The sequence below is a fragment of the Cricetulus griseus genome, chromosome 2 (assembly GCF_003668045.3).
Source record: "Cricetulus griseus strain 17A/GY chromosome 2, alternate assembly CriGri-PICRH-1.0, whole genome shotgun sequence".
Taxonomy (NCBI): Eukaryota; Metazoa; Chordata; class Mammalia; order Rodentia; family Cricetidae; genus Cricetulus; species Cricetulus griseus.
The window spans coordinates 404,702,961-404,730,551 of record NC_048595.1 but is presented as its reverse complement, the minus strand read 5'-3'; the positions used below and the strand labels follow the sequence as shown (position 1 = coordinate 404,730,551).

Here is a 27,591-nt window from a genome sequence, read left to right as displayed (position 1 = left end):
AGCACTGCCTGATACAGAGAAATGCTGTTTTTCTTTGACTTTCTAGTAAGTAGTTACTAAAAGCACAAAAAGTACAAGTGTGAAAGGATAGGATAGGTCCTGGGTTCCTATCTCCATGGAGAGTGGGCTTTGCTAGGATCAGGAATGAACAATACTGTTTCACAGTTCAGGTTTCTGTTGATGAAGCATAGGATTAAATGGTATTATTTATTTGAGTGTGTTATACAGGCAGCTGGTTAAGCTGTAGTGTACAAAAAGATCCTAATGTAAATGACCATTGATCAAATCTAATCTAATCTAATTATGAACCGTTAATGAACAAAGGCAAACATATATTTATCAGTTAATATGGCTTTATTAACCAGTGAGAATCTATGCAGCTTCCTGTGTCCTCAAACTTATTTTTTATCTCAAAAAAACTTTAACAGAATGAAGCTAATTTGTAAGATTCTGTTATCTCTAGTCCATTCCTAAGTTCTCCTGTTGGTTCGCTTTTTCCCCTTTTTGTTACTAGAGTCTAGTGATTATACATATTAGTGGGACTCATTAAACATTTTGATAGTTTTCTCCGAATTGTCCTCTCTTGTTCCTTTCCCACTCTTACTGAACCGATTCCTCTTTCCCTATAGTCCCCCTTCCACTACCAAGTCTTAAGCAGGGGAATTGTAGGGGGATTGGACAACCAAGTGAGTTTCATTAGAATGCTTCCAGGATTGTGAGTATTGGATCATTTATAGAAGAACAAGGCTACAGCACTGCAGCACATGTGTCTTCTACCCAGTAAACATTAGCTGCCTATATATTCTTATCAAAGAGGGGGGGCTCATAAATCCCTCCCCACTCCATGAATGAATGTTGATAGGCCCAATCATATAATCACTGCATCAGTGAGTTCCTGAGGGCAACAACCAAGGCAAGCCCAGAAGACAACATTCCACTACAGTTCCACCCCACCAAGCTCATGAATTCTTTCTGTCTCTTTTCTACAGTGTTTCCCAAACTTAACCTGGGGTTTCATAGATGTCCCATGTATAGTTGAGCATTCACTTATTCTCAGCATTTCTATGAATCACACGTCTCTGCAATTTCTGCTACCCACTGCAAAAATAAAACTTCTCTGACCAAAACTGACATCAGTAATAATCTATAGGGATAAACAATTATTTAGAAGGCAAATTGCATGTCCTGTTAGCAAAACAAACAGCAAACAAAAACAGCTATGTTTTCATACTAGAGTCTCTGATCTCCCTAGCCATTGGCTTTTGACTGGGTTAACTGTACTAGACATGAATTCTCTGCTAAGGAGTGAGCCTTAATTCCAACCAGAGAGTGACTGGTTACTCCCATAGCACTTGCTACTGTTGCCCTCGGGGGCACATCTTGCCTGCTGGTCAGTAATATAGCACACAGGGTCCACATCTATTAACACTGTTGATGACAACCCCCCAATCCCAGCAGCTGCACAGCACATTCTGCTGTGAGGGTTAGACAACATGGAGGAAGCTTCCATCACAGTTCCAGCTTGGCTTTTCTGTGTCTTCAGACCACAGCCTACGTGTCTTCAGCATTTGAATCTTAGATCTCATTCTAGAGAGCAACAACTGCACTGGCAATTGATGATATTGTTTCAGGGCCTTGAAGACATCCCTAGCCAAAAGCAATTTCTTTCTCAGCATCATTCTCTATTCAAAGCGATCCCTAGAACTTATAGAATATAAAGTGAGCACCTTTCTATAAGACTTACATGTACATATACCAGTTAATCTCTGTGCCAAACCTTCATATAGTCACATTCATGCTAAATATCTCCTGTGAAACATTCCATTAACTATGACTGTGAACCTACACATCCGTTAGCTTAGGCTGACATTGTGATTGCTCGAACTATGACACTGTTTTACAGTATAGTGAGATGACACCAACATTATGTGATGCTTGCAGAGTTTTTCGGTGAAAAGTAGATGGACCTTCATTGATTAAGCAACCTTGTAGCTCTGACTCCACCCCCTTGGATATACCAAGTACAATAGTGTGTGCCTTCTACTAGCAAGAAACCTTCTTCTAAAACATCACTCTTGTTACTGAAACGGTTTGAGATATTTCAATACTGAACATCATTATTTTCCTATATACACATTATTCTGTAAAACAACATTTCTGTGTTTGTATTTAGTAAGGCTTATTTAAATATGAGTCCTTCAAACTGCATTATATTTAACAGGCTTGGGTTTACAGCTATTTAAGACCATTATCACGACTGTGATCAGTCCTCAGACTTTAAAAAAGTGTAGTATAATCTGTGCATTTTAAGCCTCATTTTTTACTTTAATCACAAATTGCTTTAAAGATATATATATATATATATATATATATATTATATATATATATATTAGAATCTGTAGCCAAATGGACCATGTTAGAATGAGCATTGAAAACCTTATAAGCTTCCAAGTCCTTATCAGTCATGCAAAACAATCTTCAGAGACAGTGTATAGAATGCCATTGAATCATTTAATGTTTCTGCAATAGAAATACACCATTGACAGATCACAGCTACTGCTTTTAAATCCCATGTTTATGATTTTTAATAGCTACAGGTTTGGAGGACAGCCCCTTGCATAGTATTAACTATACATAGACTTAGCAGGATGCTGTGTGTTAGGGTCCAATGTGGATGTGAGAAAGGCAGGAGCACAGGTGCTAATGGCTTTTCCTGAGTGAAGAGGAGCACTGAATGCCTGCCTATTGCTGCATTATTGACTGTGTTGGTTGCAGAGCGTACATCCTCTTTACAGCTTCCAGACACTACAGTCAACGCGAAAACAATGCCTGTGAAATGCAGATTTTCACTTCACTTCAAAAAATATTGTTTCTGCAACATTTAACAAGCCTTTAGCTGAAATTCATTATTTAGTAATAGTTGTATAGAATATAAGCAATAAATTGATAAACATCTCTCCTGTTCTACCTAAATATTTGAACCCCATAAAGTCCTTTCAACCAAATCAAGCCCAAGTTTATTCAGCTTTCTGTAGCTATTTGTAAATCTCCGAAATGAAATAGATCTGCTGATAGAAATATAAATGTAATCAACTGAATCAAATTACTGAAATCAGACACTGGCTAAATGGCCTGGAGATGAACAAATTGCTGATCAACCAAGGGTTAGAGCAGACAGCCCTCAGTCCTTCCCTACTGACATAGAATGCTTTGCAGGATAGCCGACCTCAAGGGAGTAACAATAAAGTTAGCATAAAACACATAACTTATGGAAGAAACAAGGCTGCTTGTATTTTTGTTGAGAAAAAGATGGTTCAGACAGGAGCCTTAACCATTCTGAGCATCACAGCCAAACAACAGCCACAGCAAAACTATAACTATACAACATAAATATCAGTTATCAATGTGAGAATATACAGAGAGGCACTGTCTCAGCAGTTAGGAGTAGAGACAGGACTTGCCAGAATGCTTGCATTCAGTTTCTGCCACCTATATTTGGGGTTCACAACTGCCTGTAACTCCTGGCTCAGTGGATCTGACGCCCTCTTCTGGCCTCCACAAGTACCTGCACTCAAGGGCACCTGCACTCATGTTCACAGTCTCATACACAGATAGCACAAATACAGAAATGCAATTAAAAATGAAGTAAAATCTAAAAACAAAAACAAAGATAATGAAAAGGCTAATTACATACACTTATCTGGACTAGGACTCTCAGCTGTGGAAACTTTCTCTCATTCACATACATTAATGAAAAACTGATCCTTGGAACACAAAATGTATCATTATATTTAAAATAACCCATTTTACCTAGTAGAGAGAGTTGAACTAGTTTGCTGATTGCATACCAAAATATCTAATATCTTATACATGTAAGCACTCTATTAAAAATATTCATTGCACATCCATTGTGAGATAAGTATTTAACAAAAGTAAATGAATATTTATTTCATTGTGAAGAAACACTTTTCTTGATAACTGAAGCAAAGAAACATGTGTTGATCTAATTAACTATATAATTCAAATTAAAATTTTATGTCTATATCAGTGAAATCTAAGCAGATTTTTAAGTTGGAAATGTGTTCTTTATTTACTCATGTATTTGGCAAGTGTTAGAGTTTCCATTGTGTGCCAGACATTGTTCTTGGCTTGAAAAGTGCAATAGTGAACCAGGCAGATAAAGTGAGTCTCTGCATATATTATCTGTCCTATGAGAAAAAAGAAGCTAAAGAAAGATCAAATATGTAATACACTGTCAGGATGCTTAGACAAATATGGTGTAATCCAAGAAAGCAGCCTGAGAAAATAGCACTACAGCCTTCTAAGTGTTGCAGGCAAGACTGTTTCAGGCAGGAGCAGCAATCGGAAAGTCTTCCAGTAGAAGCAAAGGTCAGAGGACCACTGGAAAGCCCATTGTGGGCAGAACATGAACAGGGCACAGAACATTGGCAAGAAATGACTTGTGGATTATCAGCAGCCAATCCCATGACTGCACAAGCCATGGAAATACATGCAACTGTTATTTTCTTGGCAACGATGACTTTGGTGGGTTTTGAGAGGTGGTGCTTTGAGTTCTCTGTTTTAATCATGGCAGAGGGACTGCAGCATGACTGACACTGGGCAGGAAAGGCGGGGTGGGCCAAGGAGAGCAACTCAGAGGCCTTCCCCTCCCTGCTTTCTCAGTTTCATCTTCCTCTGGCCTCAGCTCCTGAGTATTTTACTGTTCTAATTCTAGAAAGTCTCTAATTTTTTCAATAACTAGGGAATGGTTTTAAAAATTCACTGTATACTTTTACCAACTTTTCTATACTTTGGATTCTGGATTATATAGGAATAACTCCTCTTAGCATATTATCTGTAAACTTGTGCTTCAAACTGCCATGATCTAAAGTGAATATGAATACAAAGCTAAAGTTGACACATTTCTTTTGTGCGTATGTGTGTGCATACTCACACGCACATGTAAGCATGATATAGAGGCCAGAATTCAAGATTCTATATCTTTCTCCATCACCCTGCACCATTTGAAACAGGTTCTCTCATTAGTGGTTGCTACTGATCATTGACTTGGCAGGCTCCAGGATCTCCTAGGAAGTAAGCCTCCAGTCACCCCTGTGAAGGATTGTCTCTTGTAGATTAATTGAGATGGGAAGATGGACTAACATGGTTAAGCACCATTCCCTGAGCGTGGGCCCTGGACTGAAATTTTTAAAAGCAAGACAGCTGATCATGAGACTTCTTTTATCAATCTGATTCTTGACGATGGACACAAAGCGACCAGCTGTCCCAACCTTATGCCTCCATGACTTTCCCCCAATGATGGACTATGCCTGGAATTTGAGCCTGAATAAAGATTATTTTTCTTTGCCTTGTTTGGGGTAATTTATCACAGCAATAGGAAAAATAACTCACTCACCTAACCTGGAGCTCACCAACTGGCTAGACTAACTGGTCCTCAAGCTCTGGAATCCCCAGTACTCTGCTGAACTCAACTTCTCATACATGAATGGCAAGCCCTCTACCAACTGAGACCAATCACATCACATTTCTGTATAAATAGCTATGTGTTTTAAATTACATTACAGTTTATTAGAGTTTCATATGTAAGAAGTAGTTTCTCCGGCATGAAAAACAAAATAATTTTCCTATTAGAAAAGTTCCAGGTATAGAGCGGGTATTGCCCAAAGATGCAAACAAAAGTTGCTGCCCACTTTTACATTTTAAATTGTAATCAACTATAAATTGGCTTGTTTAAATAAAAGGTAAAAGATAATATGTAACACTAAGAAATAGTGTTGTTTTTTTAATGTAATGGAGGAAAGGCTTGTTTAATTTGCACTTTTGGAGTTTCAGTTCCTGGTTGGCTGGAAGAATGGCACAGCAGAAGGATATGGTGGATCACATCTGCTCATTTTACAGTGATGAGATGAGAAAAATGGGCGTGAGGGAGCCTCCAAGGGCATGTACCCATAATCTACTTCCTCTAGCTAAGCCTTTTAGTGACTCTTCTGTTGGCTGTTGCTGTGATAAAATACCATGACCAAGGCAACTTTTAGAAGAAAAAAAATATCGGGGGTTATGATTTCAAAGTGACAGTGGTGTTGAAGGCATGCACAGCTGTTGCCATTGTTTTACCTGAGAGTTAGACATTTAAATTCAGATTCTCATTCTTGCACATCAAGTGTTCTACCCACTGAGCCATCTGCCTAATCCCCACCAAAAGTGTTAAAAGAGTGAGCACTGTGCCCAGTTTTGGACCTCACCTGTCACTAACTCTGAATTTGTTAACTAATAAGTCATTGGTTTATAAGTTTTGCTAAAATTAATTTTCCTAGTAGTAGTAATTCAAAATACCCTTTAAAATACTGTCTTCCATAGTGGCCACTTACTATAAAACAACAACAAAGAATTCCCTTTGATTATGTAACATAAAAAGTCTTCTGAGGTCTGCTCACACTTGTCTATGGGTAGAAAGATGCAAGGGGTCTCTCTGCAGTGAGTTAGTGAAGAACTCACAACTGGCCGAAGTCCAAAGGCTAAGTCTCAGACACAGAGACTACATCTGTATCACACTGACTTCAAAGGAAGAGGCTACCATGGCAGAAACCAAGGCAGGAAGACTATAAGAGCCAGAGGTTTGAAAGGACAGGGACTATCCAGTGAATGAGACAGAACTGCTGCACTCATGAACCTATAGCAGCTGAAGCTGCCTCCACAAAACCTCTACAAGATCAAGCCAGCCATCATTCTAGCATGCAGGGAAACGTTCACAAGGTCTCACCCCTAAGTGGGGAGCTATAAACAATTAATGGGAAGAAAAGTCAATTTTCTATATAGTTGTGACCCTTAATAGGTCAACCAGTGGATAGCCCCACACTTAGGAATATATGGGCAGCATGGATTGAGCTCTAAAAAATGTACATGAAATGGGGAGTGTAGGAAAATCAAGGAGCATCTCAAAGGAGTTAAAAGATGAGTGGGGGTAAATCTGATCAAAGTACACTGTATGAAAGTCAGAGAATTAATAAAAATCTTTTTTAAAAAGTCTACTGAGATAAAGCCAAGAGTGGGAACATTTTGTACAGCCGTGCTTAAGAGCAGAAATGCAGACATTTTAATTAGAATAAAAAGAATAGCGCCATTAGCAAATAACTCTAGCATGAAAAAATAAATGAGAGGAAAGGAATTCACTGCTGCTTTAAGCATGTTGCCATGTACTTTTGTCTAAAAATCTATAAATTGAGTTTGTTCCTACTATGTTCCTAAGTACAAACTAGATTGATCTCACTCATTTTATTAACTGAATATACATGGATTGCACATTAACATTGTCCTTATAGACAATATGGAAAATCATTTTCTTCTGTTATTATCAGCAGCTCTGAACCTTTTCAGGATGTAGCTGTGCTAAAGTCTGAGATCCATGTACAACAAGAAAACTATTCCCTAAGCATTTAGGCTGCATATACTTACTATTGCATATTTGGAGAGAAAGCAGCAGAGAAAGCAAAAAAAGAAAAGGTAGCATATAGTAGCTGAAAACAAGTAGGAGTTAAACTAACATTGTTAACATTGCTCAGTGTGGTATTCTAAGATTTCATAAGAATTTCTGAGATTTCTAAAGCATTAGATAAATATGGCATTGGCATCCATATTTAAAGAAGGAAAATAGAAAAATAAATATAGAGAAGAGTGACTGTTGTCACATGTTTAAAATAAAATACACTGGAGATGTCATTAATATTTTAAAATATACATAATATTTTAAAATTAAAAGAGACATCAGTATAGATACACTCCCAATCATTGCAATACAACCCTAAATTTGTAGATTTTCAACTAATACACACTGTTCTTTTATCAAAGTTGGGCCAAAAATTATTTGCTGGCAGCCAATGAGGAATAGGGGAAAGTAGTGCAATTTGATGTCTAGACTGGACAAAACTAGACTAATTGAGTGAAGAGTGGAAAATGGACTTTCCTGGCACAAAGAGAGCAACAGAACCAAGATCATGGAATATCACATGATGTTGACTTTCTCTCCCCTTGTATCCTCTGAACAACTTCTTTGGGTGTATGTGGCAAGCTGGATACCGTTTCTTTGACGAATCCCATAGCTTGTATAACTAAGATTTTAATTCAGTCTAGACAATGATTCACTAAGCATATTTTAAGTGCCAATAATGGGATGAGACCCTAATTACAAGATCTATGGTCGTGTGTTTTTCACTAAATTGTAAAGATAGGTGAACAAGCATGATGGCAATTAAATTACCAAGTCTGGAGGTGGTGAAAGAGTGAGCAACCTGGAACAGTAGCATCGGGAAGGAGTCAGTCCAGAAGATGAAGAATGTCTGAGCCTGGCAAGTTAGGGATGCTCTGCAGTGCACAGATGAGTGAACATCAGGGTGGTGTCATCAAATCACATCCATAATCCCCTATGATTTCTCCATATGGGGATGTTACTGTGTGGTAGGCACTGTGCCGGGGACTAGAGAAGGCAGATAAAAGCTCAGTTCATTTAACAGAGGCTCCAGCAGACAGGGATAGACTGAATAAACAGAATTTGTTGGTGTTATGTCTGTGGAGAAAGGAAGTGACATATTTTAAAGACCACCATTGGTACACCTTGTGGTATCCTGAGGCCACAGATCCACAGCTAGCAAGTAAAGCTTCAAATTTGCAAGGTCTATTAAGGGCATGGTCCAATGTCTCCAGACCCGTAATAGAACATTTAAAATGTCATTTCCAAGAGGCAACATGAAGGAAGAGCTTCACAAGGAACATGCTTTGGACTATTAGATACTAAATCAGTGAACACAGAGACCAGTAGGTGGAGGAGAGTGAGAGGCACTGCTAGTTGGACCTCCATTTGGAGAAAGGGATTTAGAAGCCCTTTGTCCCAAGTCCTTGGGGCGGGGGGGGGGGGGGGAAATCTATGGAAAATTTACACCATTGCCCTTCTAGTTCTAGCATCAAATCCTCTGTGAAGGTTTTCACTATTGTCCAGCCATAATTATGACACCTTAGGGATCTCACAATATATTTTTACACCTACAAGGCCCAACACAGATGACACTGTTTTATGGATATCAACTCATCGTGTTATGAACTGTATTGCCAGCTGAGATCACAAAGACCATCTTTGTGGTTCTATTTAGATCAAGACAGTAACCAATACAAAATAAATGTTCAAACTCACTTATGGTTCTGCACTAAAGTGAAAAATATATGTTCCCCAATGGAGGAAAAGGATGGCAGTAAATGTTGCAGACCTCCAAAGACCTCCAACAAGAGGCCTTCCATGAGTGAGAGAGGCATTTGTGGAGCCCACCCCCACTTATGTATGTGTACCTGTATGTACATGCCTCTGTGTGTGTGTGTGTGTGTGTGTGTGTGTGTGTGTGTGTGTGTGTGTGTGTGTGTGTGTGTCTTGATACTTACCCTTTACCTGGTTTGAGACAGGATCCCTTATGATTTAATATTGTATATGCCAGGCTAGATGACCCATGAGCTTCTGGGGAGTCTCCCTTCTCTGCCTCCTATCTTGCTATTGGATTGCCAAGATGACAAATGTGTGCTACTGTGTCCACCTTTAGATGGTACTAGGGTTCTTAACTCAAGTCTGCTTTACTCACTCAGCAATACCCAAACCCTATCCTTCCTTTTCTTACCTTTTAAAGCACAGTAATTACGGGGAGAAAAAACTCAAGCAAAATGTTCACTCATTTCTCCTTAAAGTTCTTCACCCCAGGGATTTGGGAATGGCTTACAACTATTCCTGGCTGAGAGCATAGCCACATCTTCATTTCAGACTCGTTTCAGAGCAATCAGACCTCACCGGTAAGACAGCAGGAAGTTAATGACGAATGGCTGGGTTGAGCTTGCAAACGAAAATGCCACCATGTGTTCTTGAGCACAACACTTCAGTGGGCGAACATTGAAAGAAGAAAAAGAAAGAGACAGATTTGAGTGTTTCATGTGATAAACACTGCTTGAAAGTCATTTTGTGAAGACGTAATTTCAATCAAACATTTCTTTACAGAGACATTACCTTATTCCACTGGAATTTCACCATGCACATGCTTCTACTCCAAACTTGGTTTAAACTTTAGAAATACGATGTCAGCGCAAAAAAAAATAATTAAAGAAGTATCAAGACTGGTAATTTAATTAGCAGGAAAAAAGTCAAAAGTAGCATTTTTCTTGAGAATTATTAACTATTCAGAGCATTTCAGAAGTAACTCACCTCTGTGCATTCACAGCCAAATCTAACAAATCTAAACCTCCAGCACATTTCCTTTTGATCTTTGTCATTATTGTTGTTTGTTTTGATATTGTAGAGACAGAGTCTCACTATGAAACCCTAACTGTCATGGAACCTACTGAGTAGACAGAATGGCCTACAACTCGCAGAGATCCACCTGCCTCTGACCACCCTGGGACTAAAAGGGTGTGCCACTATGGCCACTTTTATTTCTCTTAAAGATATCGCATTACAAATAAAGCTCAGCCATCTTAGTGCCTGAATCATGTTTCCTACTTTCCCTTTCCAGACTTAGAGTGCAGCACCCTAGGGATATTTCATGATTTTTTTATTATACATGTGATAAAATTTGTGGTCATGTGTTATAATATATTGGATATTATTTATGGTTTATTTACTTACTCTTATAAGTGTTTTCTCTCCATGTATGTCTGCATACCATATGCATACCTGGTGCCCAAGGAGAACAGAAGAGGGGGTCAAATCACATTGGACTAAATGTGATATAGATTTATAGGGGAGTTATAGATTATTTGGAGTAGCCATGTGAGGTGTGGGAATCAAACTTAGGTCCCTTGACAACCAGCCAGCATTCTTAACCTCTGAGCCGTCTCTACACTCCTTATATACTATTTTTAAAGAAACTTACATAAAATCGACCTCCAAATTCATAAGGGAAAGTTGAAGAATGAGGTGATCATAAAAGAAAACCACTTGATATGAGCACTGATTGTGCAATTAGTTAATGCCAGCATAATTTAATCAATGCTCAATTACATAAGCATAAGGTTTGGGAATATAAGAAAATAACAGGTACAAAAACACTAAGAATCGATCCCATGAGGATTTATGACAAGGAGATCCTAGTGCTACCTGACATTCCGATCTTGAAACTTTTTCAGTAGCTATTTGTACTGAATCATCCATTTTACACTCATATGCATGCTGGCACACCCACACACATTTATCCACCCCTGATCTTGCTCAGAGCTGAGGAATAAAGAAAAACTAAATAGATTTATTTTTATTTTGTTTGTTTTTATTTAAATACTGGAGGTAGAATCCTTGATCTTACATGTGCAAAGCAAGTATTTTACCACTGAACCACACCCCAGCCCTCTTTTACCTTTGTTTGAGGCAGGGCCTTACTAAGTTATTAGACAGTACCTTAGGCAATAGCCTGCCCCAGCAAGTTTATAAATCAGCTATAGCCAGGCGTAATGGCACAAGTTTACAATCTTAAAACATAGATATGCCAGAGCACTTGTTCTTCCAAAGGACCAAGGCTTGATTCCCAGAACCTACATGACAGCTATAAATCCAGTTCCAGAAATTTTGATGCCCTCTTCTGACCCCACAGTCACCAAACACATACATAGTGCACACATAGACTCGAAGGACAAACACTTCCACAAATAAAATAAAATAAAATAAAATAAAATAATCTAAAAAGAAAAAAAGTAGCTTCGACATTGAATGAGACTACACTATTTTTCCTCTGGGGAAAGAAATGATCATGGCTCTTCTTATAAAAGAAGAAATGGCAATTAAGTAGATAGGTGGAGAACACTTTAAATAATATAATGGACAATATTTTCAAACTAACAACTTAGCAAAATGTAGAACTATAATTCATGCACTGTTTCTTATCTCTCATGGATGAAATCCAAGGGCAGAATATGAACTTGTAGTTTCCTGGAAATCTAGACTGAGGAAGTCCATATACATGTGATCCTGAGATCCTTTTTTCTCAGGTGAAAACATGCCAGAGAGCTGGAATCCTGGAACTCTGTCTAAAGATGTCACTCAACATGATCTTAACATGAGGGAACAAGTGTAGAGTTTAGTCTAATCACATTACTAAAATTTAAAATAATTTTGATAATCCAGAATTATGGACTATTCATGCATTCTGCCTCTTTGTACATAAATATCACCCATGCAGAGTGGCCACACTTCTGGGTACCACATTCAGTCTTGGTCATGATCCCATCCTGGCAGAGAAGCCACACTTCTGGGGACCACAGTCACCTGTTGTTACTGAGTGTTTTCTAGCTTAATGGGTAAGAGCATGCACTTGATGCTAATGAAGCGTTTTGCTCCAGGATATTTTTAAAAATGTACATGAGGAAGAGGAATTGTTTACTTTGATTATTTTAAGGTGTAAATGCAGCTGTTTCAAAATAGGAAATGATAATCTAGAAAAGATGGGTAACTGATCCATGACAACTGATCAAGAGTTAACTTTTGCATTAGTTCTATCTTACTCATGGACAGGGATTGGGGGGGGTTCCTGATGCAGGACCCTCCATTGGTCACTAAAGCATTTTGTCATTAGTTAAGTGTCAGTTGCCACTGGGTTTTGTTTCAGCCTTTTTCCAAGAATCATTCCAGGTGTATATAAATGATTCTTACATAGTTATCACTGTTTTTCTAATGTTACTATTATAATGGAACTTGATTTGTCCTTGTCACCATAGCAAAGACAAAGGGAAAAAAGCCTTCTTGTATTCCATGCCCAGATCCTCCCTGAGCCTGCCTGTCCCTCTGAGTTTCCAATTTTGATCACGATCTGGGCCAGTAAAGAAACCAAGAAAGACTGAATTAGGAAGGACATTGTGCTTGCATTTGTTCTTTCATACAACACTCTTCTGTGCCTTAAGTAACAATCCTCTATCGATTCTCCCCTTTCTTCTATATAACAAATGCATCACTGCCTAGCTTTCTGTCCTTGTCCCTCTATATCACAGTGCCTTGTAGTGGCTCTGCCTTGTAGTCTATTGTGGTCTAGCTATCATTACCCTTTGGAAGCACTGCTTTGATCACAAAGACCTTCTCCTCACCCTTTGCTCAGGAAGCTTTCAGGACTCACCCTGGCCCAGAAGATGAAGGCCACTTCTTGGAATCTAAGTAAGCTCCCTTTCAATCTGTCTAGATTGTTGTGATCACCTTCCATTGGAAAGAGTCCATTTCCATCAAACAGATCTAGTGACAGTCCTCCAGCACATGAGGCAGTCACCCTGTACATGCTTAGCCGTGTCATTCTGTCCACCATGTTTCCCCATTTAAATGCTACCTATATCTTTCTAGACATTTCATTTTCCACCCCTTTCCTCCATGCCTTGTGAAGGCTGTGGATGAGGAAGAGGTTAGAACAAGGAGCCATGCACAAGGGGCCACCCTAGACCATTCCAGACAGTTTCCTCTCCTTTCTCAGCAGTTGATCTTGGTTTAGTTAGTGAATCAGTTCTGAGTGTTCCATGATGGTTTTGAATCAAGGCATTTAATTGCCTTTGTCACCTAGCATCACAGCACGGTATCTGAAGCATTTACCATATAGAGAAGTCATTAAAAGTGTGTCACTGACTAGTGTGCATTAAACAATACTAAACACTTTATGATGGGATGAAGGAGAAGGAAAAGGATGTGTGGAACTAGCTATAGCTAAGATTTCTCAGTGGTTGTTCCACACTGTGTTAGACTGGAAAGGCTCTAGTTCCAAATGCTGCTTGGGGAGCTTCAGCCTAGCCTGTGGCTTCAGAAAGGCTCACATTGAATCTTACACACACTGACTTTGGGAGATGCCTTGGGTAGCCTTGAAAGTTGGACAAGGGTGTCTCATCTAATCATAACTTCAAGGCTTCTCATCAGAATCACCCATATCACCATACCCAGCTCCCTGGATCTCATACCATAACTGCCAGAACCTCTGGGCTTAGCCCAGTCACCCAGGCTTCTGAACTATTCTACACAACATTGATCTGCATCCAGATTCAGGAGTACTAGTTAGGAAGGCAAAGTCAATGATGACCAATATATGTTGAGAAATTATAATTCCTCAGAATCTTTACTAAACAATGTATGTGTGGATTACTTGATTTAGTCTCTACAGTGATGCATTCACTCCATTCTCACAGGTGTGGATTGTAAGGCTTGAAAAAGTTAAATGACTAGTGTAGTGCCACGCTGCTAATAAATAATCAAGCTTGGAGCATAGGTAGGCTTGAAGCCAAATCCCAAGCTTTCATCACAGTCTCTATTTAACTTCATTACACTGAGCAGACTGATGTGTGGGCACCTGTCTCTTTCTATTCAACATGAGATTCTGTTTGGGAAAGTTCTGGCAGTACCTCAGAGGATTCTTTATCCCAGTTTCCTTTGGACTATTTTCCTCATCTTATCATGTCAGTGAGTCACAATATTCCATGACCTTCCCTGTAGGAGATTTGTTACCATAAATCTTTCCAACAAAAGCAACCCAAGCCCTACAGCCACATGGGCAGTCTCCACCAGCCGCCTGAGTTCTGCTCACCACATGGATGGACAAATAATACAGAGACTTCTATTATGTACAAATGCTGCTTGGCCAATGACTAGGATTCTCATCTGTTAACTCAGTCTTAATTATCATAAATCTATATATTTTATAAGACTTATCTTATAGAGGATGCCTTCTGCTGGCAACCTCTCTTGCCGGTGGATCACATGGCACCACTGGAGGAAGAGCAGAGGGGAAAAGGAGGCACTTCCTGGTTTTCCTTCCTTAAATATGAGTCTCCCTGTTATGTCACTTCCTGCCTGGATCACCACTTCTCTACTACATTTCCCAGAATCCTCCTTGACTCCTAGTCCTGCCTAACTTGCTGCCTCATTGGCCAAACAGTACTTTATTTATCATCCAGTAAGACAAACACATACACAGAAGTACTTCTGCCATCAGAGATTAATTTCTATGGCTCTTGATCTCCCTACAAAGTTATCAACAGTAATAGCAAATAAGCCTTTTCCACATACACTATATGGCTCACCATTAATATACATACATACACACATATACATATAGTGTGTGTGTGTGTCTTTCTGTGTATGTGTGTGTGTGTATGTGTGTGTCAGAAAGATGTCTCAGCAGTTAAGAATGCTTGCTGCTCTTCCAGAGAACCCATGTTCATTCAATTCCAGAGGACCCAGCACCCACATGGCAGCTCACCACTCTCTATAACTCTAGTCCTGGGGTATCCACCACCCTTTTCTCTAGTCTCAGTACATACAAAACATGCATGTGTTACATAGACATATATTTATAAAAATACCCATATACATAAAATAAATTTTTAAAAAGCCCTACCACCCTTGTAAAATTACAATGCATCCTGGGTAATATTTATAGAGAAATAAATACTGTGTATTAAACTAAAAGGATTGTCATGGCCGTAAGAGAAAAACATCACATGAGTGACACTGTGACAGGCCTACCAGCTTTGCTCCCAGTTGACATTTTTCTGCCCTTCATATAGAAAGTTTAATTTTCTAGGACATTTTCACATTTCTTTCCTCATTTTCCCCCTTCACAATTCAGAGTCATTCCTGCACTGAAGTTTCTTTACAGATAAAATACTTATAATCAAGTTCCATCAAAAGGAAAAATGAGAGTTAATGAGTAAATGGATTTAAAGTATCACAAGAGTCTCAAATGAGAGGTACATGCTGTTTTACTGTTATTAATGTAATGCAGCCATCCATTACAGCAAGCACAAACAGAGCACTGGCCAGAGTACTAGCCAGGCCAGGCCAGAGAGGGTCTGTTTCATAGCCCTGGAGACGGTCAGGCTAAAGCGAAACAAACCACAAGGCCCAAACAACAAAGAAAGGCAGTCTCACTACCTGCTATGCAAGCGTGCTTTAAAATGGACTGGGAATGTTAGGCAGTCAAAACACAGCATGGACACTGAGCCGGGGACCTTGAGAAAGCAATGTGTCAGCCATGTTTAATAGATGAAACAAAATCTAGTGAAATTAGAAGGCAGCCACAAACCAGACACATGAATAAGTTATCTGCGAGTTGGCAGGGTTTGCTTGCTCACACTTAGGAAGATGACAGACATTCCTAAATACACAGAAAAGACTATTTAACTCACTGTGGATCATCCTTACAGTGGTCATTTCAATAAGGCAGGGAACTAAGTTCATGTCAAACCTCCCAAAACATTCATGAGTCAATAATAAATGTGTGCCAGTCATCTTAGGTACCACCTTTCATTTCCAACTCTTAGGCTTTCTACAGCATCATGTGGCCTTTTGCAGCTGTTTCCTTCCCCGTTATTCAAGGGAGCTAAGGCTTTCAGTCCATGTTATTTGTCTCTGAAGCAGTTGGGGTGGGGAGTACTTCTACTTAAAGACCTCTAAAATTATTGTTTTCAAGTAAGGCTGATTCTTTTTCTTTGTAGCTTAGAAGAAAAGAGATCTATGTAATCGCAGTGTCAAAATGTCAAAAGACTGAGATACACTGAAAAAAGGAAGAAAAGGAAAGATGAAAAAACAAAACAAAACAAAAAAAACCCTTAGAGGCTTGCATGCAGTCCTCAGCCCTACAAATCCTTGGCTTGCATAAAATGCTTGAGACATGCTGTAATTAACTAGTTACTCCTCTCAGAATGAATAATAATGCAATTATTTGCCAAAAGCAGTGAAGAGATAGTTTGTTTTTTAAAATGAGTGCCTTTCATTTCTGCATAAGAAAAAAAAAGCAAACTGGATCATTTGCATAAGCTGCTAAAGCCAGTGTCCTGTAACTTCACTGTTACCTTATATGATAATTCTTCTGCCTTCTTACCAGAGCCTGATATATTTTCCAGTCGTTTGAACTAGCAATAAACTGCCAAATTGCTACCGTGTTCACATTGTATCAGTACCTCAAGCTGTACCCAAATATCACAAAATATAAACAGTGCTTGGCTGGTTAAAAGATATCCTGTCGCAATGCACATTTATGTCACTGAGACCTTGAAGGACTCCTACTCTGTTTTCTTTGCTTATGGGAAGGCAAATGAGGAGGATGACAGTCTGAGTTCTTGAGGACCCTCTTCTTGGTCACGCCACACAGGTCAAACAGGGCAGTTTGGTACAGCTTCATTAATTGATCACTAGTTATCCTTTCCCAGTTTTGCCAAAGATCCTCAAAACAGAGATATTAGAGACAGAACAGAAAAGACCAGGTCCCGGAACAGCTTTGCTATGATGAGCAGTAAAACTGAAGAGTACCTGTGACAGTGTGACCCTAGAATCAGGAGTCTTGTGGTAGAAAAATGGGGGAGGGGGAGAATTTGTTCACATTGAATTTGCACTTTTTATTGATGAAAAAGTGGAATATCTCAAGCTGGGTCATCTAGACTAATGGAAAGCATAAGAACTTGCTGCATTGAGGTACCTATGCTAATTGCTAGCAGGTTCTTCTCCTAAGCTGGTTGCACTGACACCTTAGGCATAGCAAGCTGGGGTCTGTATGAACATGCAGCCATTCCTACATTCACTCTCATTTCCTCTCCAGTTTTCAGCCCTTTTAATTTAGCACATATCTGAATTTAGTGTGGAGACACAATGACTGTATTCTTGAATTCCTTCCAAGTTCATTTAGCCATTCCCTCTATAATTCATTCAACAAGTTTTTTTTTTAATTGAAGATTTGCTCTAACACATTGTCCTGCATACCAGAAATTCAAAGATAAATAAGATACCTTGAGCCTGAAAAGGTTAAAGAGGAGTATAAATATAAAATAAAAATAAAGAACAGTAGTGAGGCGGTGAATGATATCATGAGGTGGATCTGAGCCTTCTGGAAACAAATTCATTGTTGTTAAGACTGACAGCCATACTACACCATAAATATAAACTTGCAAAATTCTTCTTTAAAATTTTTGAAGAAGAAACTCAGGAAAGATGGCTAAAGCACTCCAACATTACACACACATAAACAGACACACTTCAGTTGCTTCCAGTGACCTGTCTGTGTTCATATGACTGTGTGAATATTTAAATGTCTATGTTTAGATTTAGCCAAATTTATTCATGACATTTTAAATATATAACATTCTCAATATCTGACACTTTAAGTAGTATGATTAATTCAATGCCCATTAGATTAGTGATTTATTCTGATACCTGGCATTGGTTCACAATGTCCCAAAAGTATCATTCAATAATATGTGCCAATATTCCAAAGTTTGGATCTTCTTTGGTACAACAAATATTAAAAGTAAATATAAACTCAAAACACAGTAATAAGTAGCACAGGAGTAGAGACAGCATTGTTTTTAGCTACAACTCATCCAAAGTATCTCGTCTATCAGTAATGACACGGATGTGCATCTGTCTTAGTTTTCCCTGAACTTCAATTTGCAGAATAGTGTAGCCTCTGGCGTCAGGCCGCCTAGATGGAAAATCATGTTCTCTTGCTTATAATCTATGTGGCTTCCTCAAGTCTCAATTTCCTTACCTATTAGATAGAGATAGTAATAGTGGCTACCTTTCTTTGACAGTATAAAACAGTCACTGCATTCATTTCATTTGCTTATCAATATATAGTTATTGAAAGCTGAGTATACCTAAAATACTCAGCAAAATGAGAATAATTCAGTCATTACCAAAGGAGAACATAATAGAAACTGAGACTAACATCATAGAACCCTGCCTATGGTTGTAATTGATAAAGCTAACAGAATTAAATATACAAAATACAGTGAGTAATGACTGTAAAATCAGAATCCATTGATCTAGTGGAAACATAGATAGAGTGGATCCTCACGATCAACTCAGTTTTCTCTCCCCTCATGCTACATAGTTTTCAAGCCACTTTAGCATGTCTTTGTGGAATCTCCCACTAAATAAATGATAAATGACTGGGAAAGCAGCTCATTTGATAAAGTTCTTACCTCCCTTGTACCAAGCCCTTGATTCAATCACCAACACCACATAAAATGGTTGTACAAGGCTATAATTTCACACTTGAAAAGGAGAGACAGGAGATCAGAAGTTTAAGGTCGTGGCTATACAGTGAGATTCAGGCCATCCTAGACTCCCCAAGACCCTGTCTCAAGGAGAAAGAGAGTGAAAGAAATAAAGAAAGAAGGAAGGAAGGGATGGAGAGAGAGATGGATGGACAGAAGGAGGGAGGGATGGAGGGAAGGACAGAGGGATGGAGGGAGGGACAGAGGGAGGATAGTTTTTCATAGATTTCCAATTTTAGTCAATCCTGAGATTAAGAATATGGGATTTTAAAAGCATTTGTTTGTATATTAATATTTGATAGTTCAGAGAGTAGGAAGGAAAGAATAGCGATGTACACGGGAAAGATCAACACGGTGCATGCTCTCCTGAGGTTTATATGCCCGAGCTTTGGTGAAAGCTACATCTCACTTTCATGAAAAGAAATCTCACCTCCTTTTGAGGTGAGAATGAAATGATGGTGTATGTACTTTTTATTAGCCTTTCCCTAAAATGCTTTATTTGTGGTAATAAGGAAGCAAACTTTCAGGGAGGCTGTATCTAAACAATGGCAGAGTGGGTCAAAGTCAAATGAGTTACATAGGGTGATTTGGGAAAGGTGATCCTATAAATCCATGGAACAATTGTCAGTAAGGTGCTGTGGTTTAATGGAAGCACTGATCCTAGTTAATTCACCAAGAGCAAATTGCCTCTTCTCTTTGCAGTCATTATTTCATCCTTCTGTATGATATTATATAATATTCAGTATGGGTTTCAGAAATTTTAATTACTTTATTCCAATTAGAGATGTGTACATTCCTGAATTTCTCTGTATTTACTTTGTAAGCTTGCAAAGCTCTGGATACCTCAGTTGCTATTTCGATAGACAGACAGAGCCATGTACCTTTCCATCCATTGTTTATGTAAGATCTTCATAAGACTCTGGGACATTTTGACCAATAGTTAAAACTTAAGCCACCTTAAAAGCACCAGGAAATGTCTTACATAGAGACGCATGTTGGCTTCACTGCTCCAATTTTTGAAGCTTGTTAGCTAAGATAAGTCTGATCTACAGAGCTTTTCCTTCAGGGCCATCCTGAGAGGCACACACCTTCTGTGAGCTCAGGAAGCACCTGACCTCAGATCTTCAGATCAAAAGAGGCAGAAATGCTGGGCTCTTTCTCACCCCAGCTGAGGGAGAAACACCACCTTTGGAGATTTAGGATCTAGAGAGTTGCCACCTATCCTCACTTTTATTTCTGAAATCAATGAATATAAAACTAATCAAGTGCTACTGGGGAAATTCTTCCACACATGAAAATATATTTTTAAGCACACTAGTACATGCCCTGCCCATATTTTTAGCAGTAGTCTAGGTAATTCTGACACAGATGGTCTAAAGACTGCATTCTAAAACTAAACTGGTGTGTACACAAGCCCTCTCTGGATTGCATTGATCAGTCAGCAATCTCAGGCTGTGAATCAGCCGGGTGCCAGGGTTACTACCTCAGCTTCCACAGAGCCCAGGAATGTGCTTATTAATATATTTTTCAAAGTTCTGTGGGCAATACTAATTTGAAGAATACAAAGTTAAAGGAGAAGGGTTGGGCCTCAGCACTTCACATCTGTGTGTGTATCCTACCCTTTACTAGCTTTCTGATTTATGTATTATCTTGGCCTGTGTAATGGCTGCTACAAAGTTTAGATGAAGCAATGAACGTTAACAGCCAGAATGCAATGAACAGTTACTATTATTGTGTGTGTGTGTGTGTGTGTGTGTGTGTGTGTGTGTGTGTGTGTGTGTGTGCACATGTAATATATTCAGAAGTAAAATTTTGATTCACAACTTCAAGAAGAACATATAAAATAAAGAATACAAATATAAATATTTTTTATTTTTATTCTATAGAAGTAGTATGTTTGCACACACCAAAAATACAGCATACTAATTCTTTAGATTTATTATTTTAATGAGTATGGGTGTTTAGCTGAATGGATGTATGTGCAACTACATGTATACAGTGCCTACCAAGGCCAGAAGAGGGAGTCAATGTCCCCTAAAGCTGGAATTACTCATGTTTGTGAGTCACCATGTGTTGTGTCCTCTGCAAGAGCAACAATAGCTCTTAACCAAAATGTAATATTCCAAATAACAAAGTAGATTTATAAAACAGAATTAAGAGAACATTGAAAAACAATTTTATAAAATTTGTTTTACAATGTTTAATTGTAGTTTAGGTGACCTAATTCTCCTTAAGTCACCAAATGTTTCTTTAAGCTATCGATTAAAAAAAAAAAAGTTAAACCACCAGGCAGTGGTGGCGCATGCCTTTAATTCCAGCACTCGGGAGGCAGAGGCAGGTGGATCTTTGTGAGTTTGAAACCAGCCTGGTCTACAAAGAGCTAGTTCCAGGACAGCCTCCAAAGCCACAGAAAAACCCTGTCTCAAAATCCCCTCCCCCCAAAAAGTTAATGCATGAGCAGCCACCAATTTGAATTTGTCACTTTGTTATGTAAAATAAGAGCCAAAAATAGAAACTGTATACCTTGGCAAGGAATCTTGGGATGAGCTGAAAGAAACCTGAGAACCCAACGCAATTTCATGCAAATATTATTTAGAGGGTGTACATATTCCTGAGAAATTATCTACTCCTTTCACTTTGTTCTCAAACGGTTTTAGTGTCACTCCAAAAGGTTAAGGACTACTGAGGGTCTCATTCAGCACATTTCATAGTCTCCTGTAGTGCTGGAGAAATATCTCTACTGATGGCATTCCAAATAATGAGTTTGACTGCTTTCTGTTTTACTGGTCTCTGCGACATTGAAGGAAGTACAGGAGTGTGTTTCCGTCGCTTCCAAAACAGTTCTTCTACAGTGGCCTATTTGAATTCTTCAAACAGCCTTGTGAGACTTATGCACATTTATTTTGATTCACTGTTGGGTCCTCTGGATTATTTACTATTAGTTCTGTGTTGCATTTTCATCTCAGAAAACTGGCAGAACTTCTCTGGCAGTATTCAATTCAATTCTGCTGCATTTTGCCCAGCTAGCATTTCTCTCATTTGTATTTTACTTATACTGTGGTAATATCACTATTGACATCCCACATTTTATTCTTATTCTTCCTTTAGGTGTGTATGCAACATTGACTGTTCTCAAACCAACTTCAACCCCCTCTGCGCTTCCGACGGGAAATCTTATGATAATGCGTGTCAAATCAAAGAAGCATCATGTCAGAAACAGGAGAAAATTGAAGTCATGTCTCTGGGTCGATGTCAAGGTAATGTTCATAGCAAAATTTCATCTCAAAGAATGTTTTTAGTCTCTGTGCAGAAATGAAAAGTGAAGATAGCTCCTTATTAGGCAGCTATCTCATTTCCGAAAGACAGTTCTGATTCACAATGGATGGAGTAGTCAGCTGTAGAATTTGTGTTGATTATAGGTGTTTGAGAGCCCATCAGCAACAGTGCATGTCTTTTTCAATATAATGGGACTGTATTGTCACAGTGCCATGCACACAGGAGCCAGGATTCAGAAGATAGCAGTTATTCTCCTAATTCTCCTAGCAAAGGCTAAAGAGAAAGTCTGGGCAAGAATTTAAGAATTGATTAGAAATGTTGGGATTAAAAGAGAATCAGTCTTTTTATGTACCTATTCAATAGAAATATATTAAGTACCTCCTTAAAAGCTGAACATAGTGAAATATTCTGGTTTGTTGTTTGGATGAAATGGCTTAGGGGGCTTGTACTTGTTTTTCTTTTGTTGAATGTATCTCAGTTACATTCTGGACCTTCTTGTCCTAACCCACAGAAAGCCGACACCATTCTGTTATTCACACAAACAAACACATGTGCATTAGGAAGTCACCTCTCTCTGAGTGCTTGAAACCGTAATTGAGGGTTTTGTTGTCATTGTTGTTGAAGAAAACAGCAAGCCTTACCTGCAATAAGGAAATGAAAATAACTGTTAGAGGAGTAAATTTGATAGCTATGTAGGAAATAGTTAACTGTTTTTTATTGTTAATTTTTAAACAGACAACACAACTACAACCACTAAATCTGAAGATGGGCATTATGCAAGAACAGATTATGCAGGTATGCAAAATTTTCTAGTAGTAAAATGAGAGCCTTGTATGAGCGTCTTGAGCACCACTGTTTACCATTTGTCTTAACCTGAACATTCCCTGATCTTTCTTAGTTCAAGCTCTTAATGGGAAAGAGGAAATTTTTACTGAAGCAAATGAGACACACTTTATTTTTTTCCATAGTTAAAGCAATTGTCAAAGATGTCAGTAAGATATAATTAACTTGTTTTGACAGTGCAAATGGTACAAATGACAAAACATTTATCAAATTAATGGGCATCAATGGAAATTAATGCAAGGTTTGGCAGTATATTGTAATAAATGCAAATATTCTTGTTTGAATTTTCATAAAAGTCAACAGTTGAAAGCTTGCTGGTCTCTGAGAAGATAGAAATAAATGAGAGCTACAAGTGCTAACACAAGCCACTTCTGCCTCCATGCAGAGTTAAAATAGATGCATAATTTATTTTTTAAAGTATCTAGCATGTTTCACTTAGATTCTAGAATGCAGTTTCTCAGACATACAAAGTTATAATCAATTTTATGTGAAAACATAAATCTTATTTAGTAACTACAGAATTTTCTTTGAGTAATAAAAAAAAATGCTACCTAATTTAGTTCCCCTACAGTGAGAAATGATTGATGGGAATGCAATTGGCATTTTAGCAGATGCCTATAATTTATGGGAATTTAAGGTAAAACTATGAAAATAAAATTATTAAGCTTTATAAAAGCATTCAAGGAATAATTATTTGTTTATTCTTGCTGTTTTGAGACAGAGTCTCTCTATGTGGCTCTGGCTGTTCTGGAAATCACAGAGATCTGCCTGCTTCTGCCCCCTTAGTGCTGGAGTTAAAGGCCTGCACCACCATACTCAGTTTCAAGGGATTTTTAAGAAGAACTTTTCATTTAGATACTAAACATTTGTACCAAATTTTATAACTAATATTCAAACCAAAATAATTGCTTCTTCTCCTCCAAAATATGTACTATCATTCATTCTTCTTATTTCATTATTCCATTTCACTTAATGATAATTGTCATTATACATAAACAAATCCCAAATAATATTTTAACAACTTGCACATATCAGAATGTGGACATAGTATTTTAACTTTTGCATATTTTACCTTAATGTTTTCACCATCTAGAGAAGACTACATATTCTAAAAGCCTTAAACTATGTGTTATACAATAGATTAATGTTAGCTCTACTATATATGTGTATATCATAACCATTCCCAAAACACCCACTAGAAAAATTAATGAATACTCCTTGAGAAGAATTGACTAGTATTCAGTATGTTTAGGGAGTGTTACGATAAACAATTTACCTTCTCCAGGCACTCTTCTCAGCTCTAGTTTCTTTTATACAACCTTTATAAATATACATGTTTTACGTAAAATAATCTCTTAGAGAATGGGTTCTGGGATTAGTTCCAACCCTTTACAAATCTTTATCAAACTCTGAGGATAATATAGTCTCTTACATAAAGTGGAATGATGTTTACATGTTACCTATGTGCATCTTTTCTATGTCTTAATCTCTAGATAATTTATAATACTTAATACAATGTAAACTCTATGAAAATAGTTGTGGTATTGTATTGTTTAAGGAATAATGATGATGAAACTACTTTATATATATTTGGGGTCCACAATTAGTTTAGTTGATGATTGCAGAGCTCATGGATATAGAGAACCATTTGATTTTAATTGTTCTTATTTTAATTTATTTATTTAATTTGAAACAATCTTATTTTACATATCAATCCCAGTTTCACCTCCCTCCCATCCTCCCATGCCCCTCTCTGACCCCCCAATCCCACCACCCAGCCACTCCCCAGGGAGGGTGAACCCTTCCATGGGGATCACCATAATCTGTCACATCATTTGGGGGAGGGTTTAGGCCCTCCTCTGTGTATCTGGGCTGAGAGAGTATTCCTCCATGAGGAATGGGCTCCCAAAATCCATTTGTGCACTAGAGATAAATACTGGGTTCACTGTCAGAGGTCCGGACCATAGACTTCCCGGGCCTCTTAACTGGCACCCACATTCAGAGGTCTTGGTTTTGTCCAATGGTGGTTCCCCAGCTTTATGACTGGGGTCCATGTTCTCTCCCTTCATCAGGTCAGCTGTTTCTGTGGATTTGTCCAGCACAATCTTGATCCCTTTGCTCATGATTAACTCAAAAATATCAGTGACCATACTATATATAGATGATAAATAGCCTGAGAAAGAAATCAGAGAAACATCACCATTTACAATAGCCACAAACAACCATAAAATATCTTGGGGTAATGCTAACCAAACATGTGAAAGACCTGTATGGCAAGAACTTTGAGTCTTTAAAGAAAGAAATCAAAGATGACACCAGAAAATGGAAAGATCTCCCATGCTCCTGGATAGGTAGGATCAACATAGTAAAAATGGCAATCTTTCCAAAAGTAATCCAATCTACAGATTCAATGCAATCCCCATCAAAATCCCAGCACAATTCTTCACAGAGCTTGAAAGAACAATACTAAACTTTATATTGAAAAACAAAAAGCCCAGGATAGCCAAAACAACCCTGTACAATAAAGGAACTTCTGGAGACATCATCATCACTGACTTCAAGCTCTACTGTAGAGCTATAGTAATGAAAACAGCTTGGTATTGGCACAAAAACAGACAGGTAGACCAATGGAATTGAATTGAAAACCCTGATATTAATCCACACACCTACCAACATCTGATTTTTGACAAAGAAGCTAAACTTATACAATGGAAAAAAAGAAAGCATCTTCAAGAAACAGTGCTGGTATAACTGGGTGCTGACATGCAGAAGATTGCAGACAGATCCTTTTCTATCACCAGGCACAAAAGTTAAGTAGAAATTAATCAAAGACCTCAACCTAAATCCAGCCACACTGAACCTCTTAGAAGAGAAAGTGGAATATACCCTTGAATGAATTGGTACAAAAGCTCACTTCATGAACATAACTTCAGTATTTTAATTTTTCTTAATGATAATTTTTAATTTGTGAAATTTCATAAAATACAGGTCATATAATATCATGAATCCTCATGTAATTGTCTTCAAAAATCAGTAAGATCACGTCATGGCTACATCCCAACTCTCATTCTCTCTCTTCTTCCATAATAGGTGCAAGAAAATGCCAGAAACAACAACTTAATTCATAATTCATCACACATAGACAAAACAATTTCTTTTTTTAAAAGATCACAGTACTATAGTCATCTTTTAAATGCATATAATGTCTTATAGTATACAGAATTCATCAAAATTACTTGAACAGCCGGGCGGTGGTGGCGCATGCCTTTAATCCCAGCACTGGGGAGGCAGAGGCAGGAGGATCTACTATGTGAGTTCGAGACCAACCTAGTCTACAAGAGCTAGTTCCAGGATGGCCTCCGAAGCCACAGAGAAACCCTATCTCAAAAAAAAACTTACTTGAACAATGGTACATAGTTCAAGACTTTGCAAGACTAGTGTTCCCAAAAGTACACTATTCAGACATACTGATCCATAGAAGCTTATTAGAAGTAATAAACTATGACAATGAAAATCAATATCTGATGTTATGTGTGCTCTAAGATTTAAATAGAACTAAATATGAATATTATATTTTCTATAAACAACTATCTTACTGCATTATTAGCTACTGCAACTATATGCACTTACAATAGCTTTATGCCTCCTATGAAAACTAATTTGCTTGAAAAAATCTTCAAAAAAAGTTGCATCCTATGATTTTCTTCTTCCTTGAACTATCCACCATTGAATGTATAAGAAAAGTCAAGTCTTTCCCTGGAGATTTTCATCCTTAACAAGGAATCCTTGAGGCTCGCTAGCATCCCATGCAATGCCTGTGAGTGTACACATCTGTTTTACCAGCAAATACCAACATAGAGCCTGCCAGCCTCATCGTCACTCAAGTTGCATATCACAGTTCGACTTCAAAGAGAGCAGAGCGTTGAATTTCTACCCCAAATATATACATATTTTATTTCAGACAGTTAACCTATGAAGTTAATTACCACTGCTTTTATTTCACTTTGTATTTTCTATTTTTAATAATATTTTAACCATTCTTGTCTTCAAAACTTTCATGCATTTAAACCCCATAGTTTAAAGAAATCATCTACCAATACCTTCCTCTACCTCTTCCTGTAACCTCTGTCTTGTCATCCTCCCAGCTTCATATCCTCCATCTGTTATTGTTATTAATAACCCCTTGAGTCCAGCTGTTGATGGCTGCTGAGGAAGGGAGAATTAACTCTCCTTGGGGACAAGGCCTTGTTTTCCATGCCCATCAATGGCCCTGCACATAAGCACATGTGGGCTGCAGAATTGTTTCCCATCTTAATGTTATCTCCTTAATGGACATGGAAAGGAAAGGGAACATTTCCAAGCAAAAATGATCAGGTCACTCAACATGCTCCAAAATTTTCTAGTTTGACAACAGATTAACTTACT

General features: G+C 38.1%; 1 protein-coding gene across 1 annotated transcript in view; it reads left to right on the top strand.

Moving 5' to 3' along the window:
- Tmeff2 (transmembrane protein with EGF like and two follistatin like domains 2) overlaps positions 1-27,591 on the top strand; it is a 255,344-nt gene that overhangs the window by 181,070 nt on the left and 46,683 nt on the right. The window contains exons 6-7 of the mRNA XM_027396870.2: positions 22,156-22,304; positions 23,059-23,118. Of these exons, the coding sequence (XP_027252671.1) occupies positions 22,156-22,304; positions 23,059-23,118 (209 nt within the window). The remainder of the gene's footprint in view (positions 1-22,155; positions 22,305-23,058; positions 23,119-27,591) is intronic.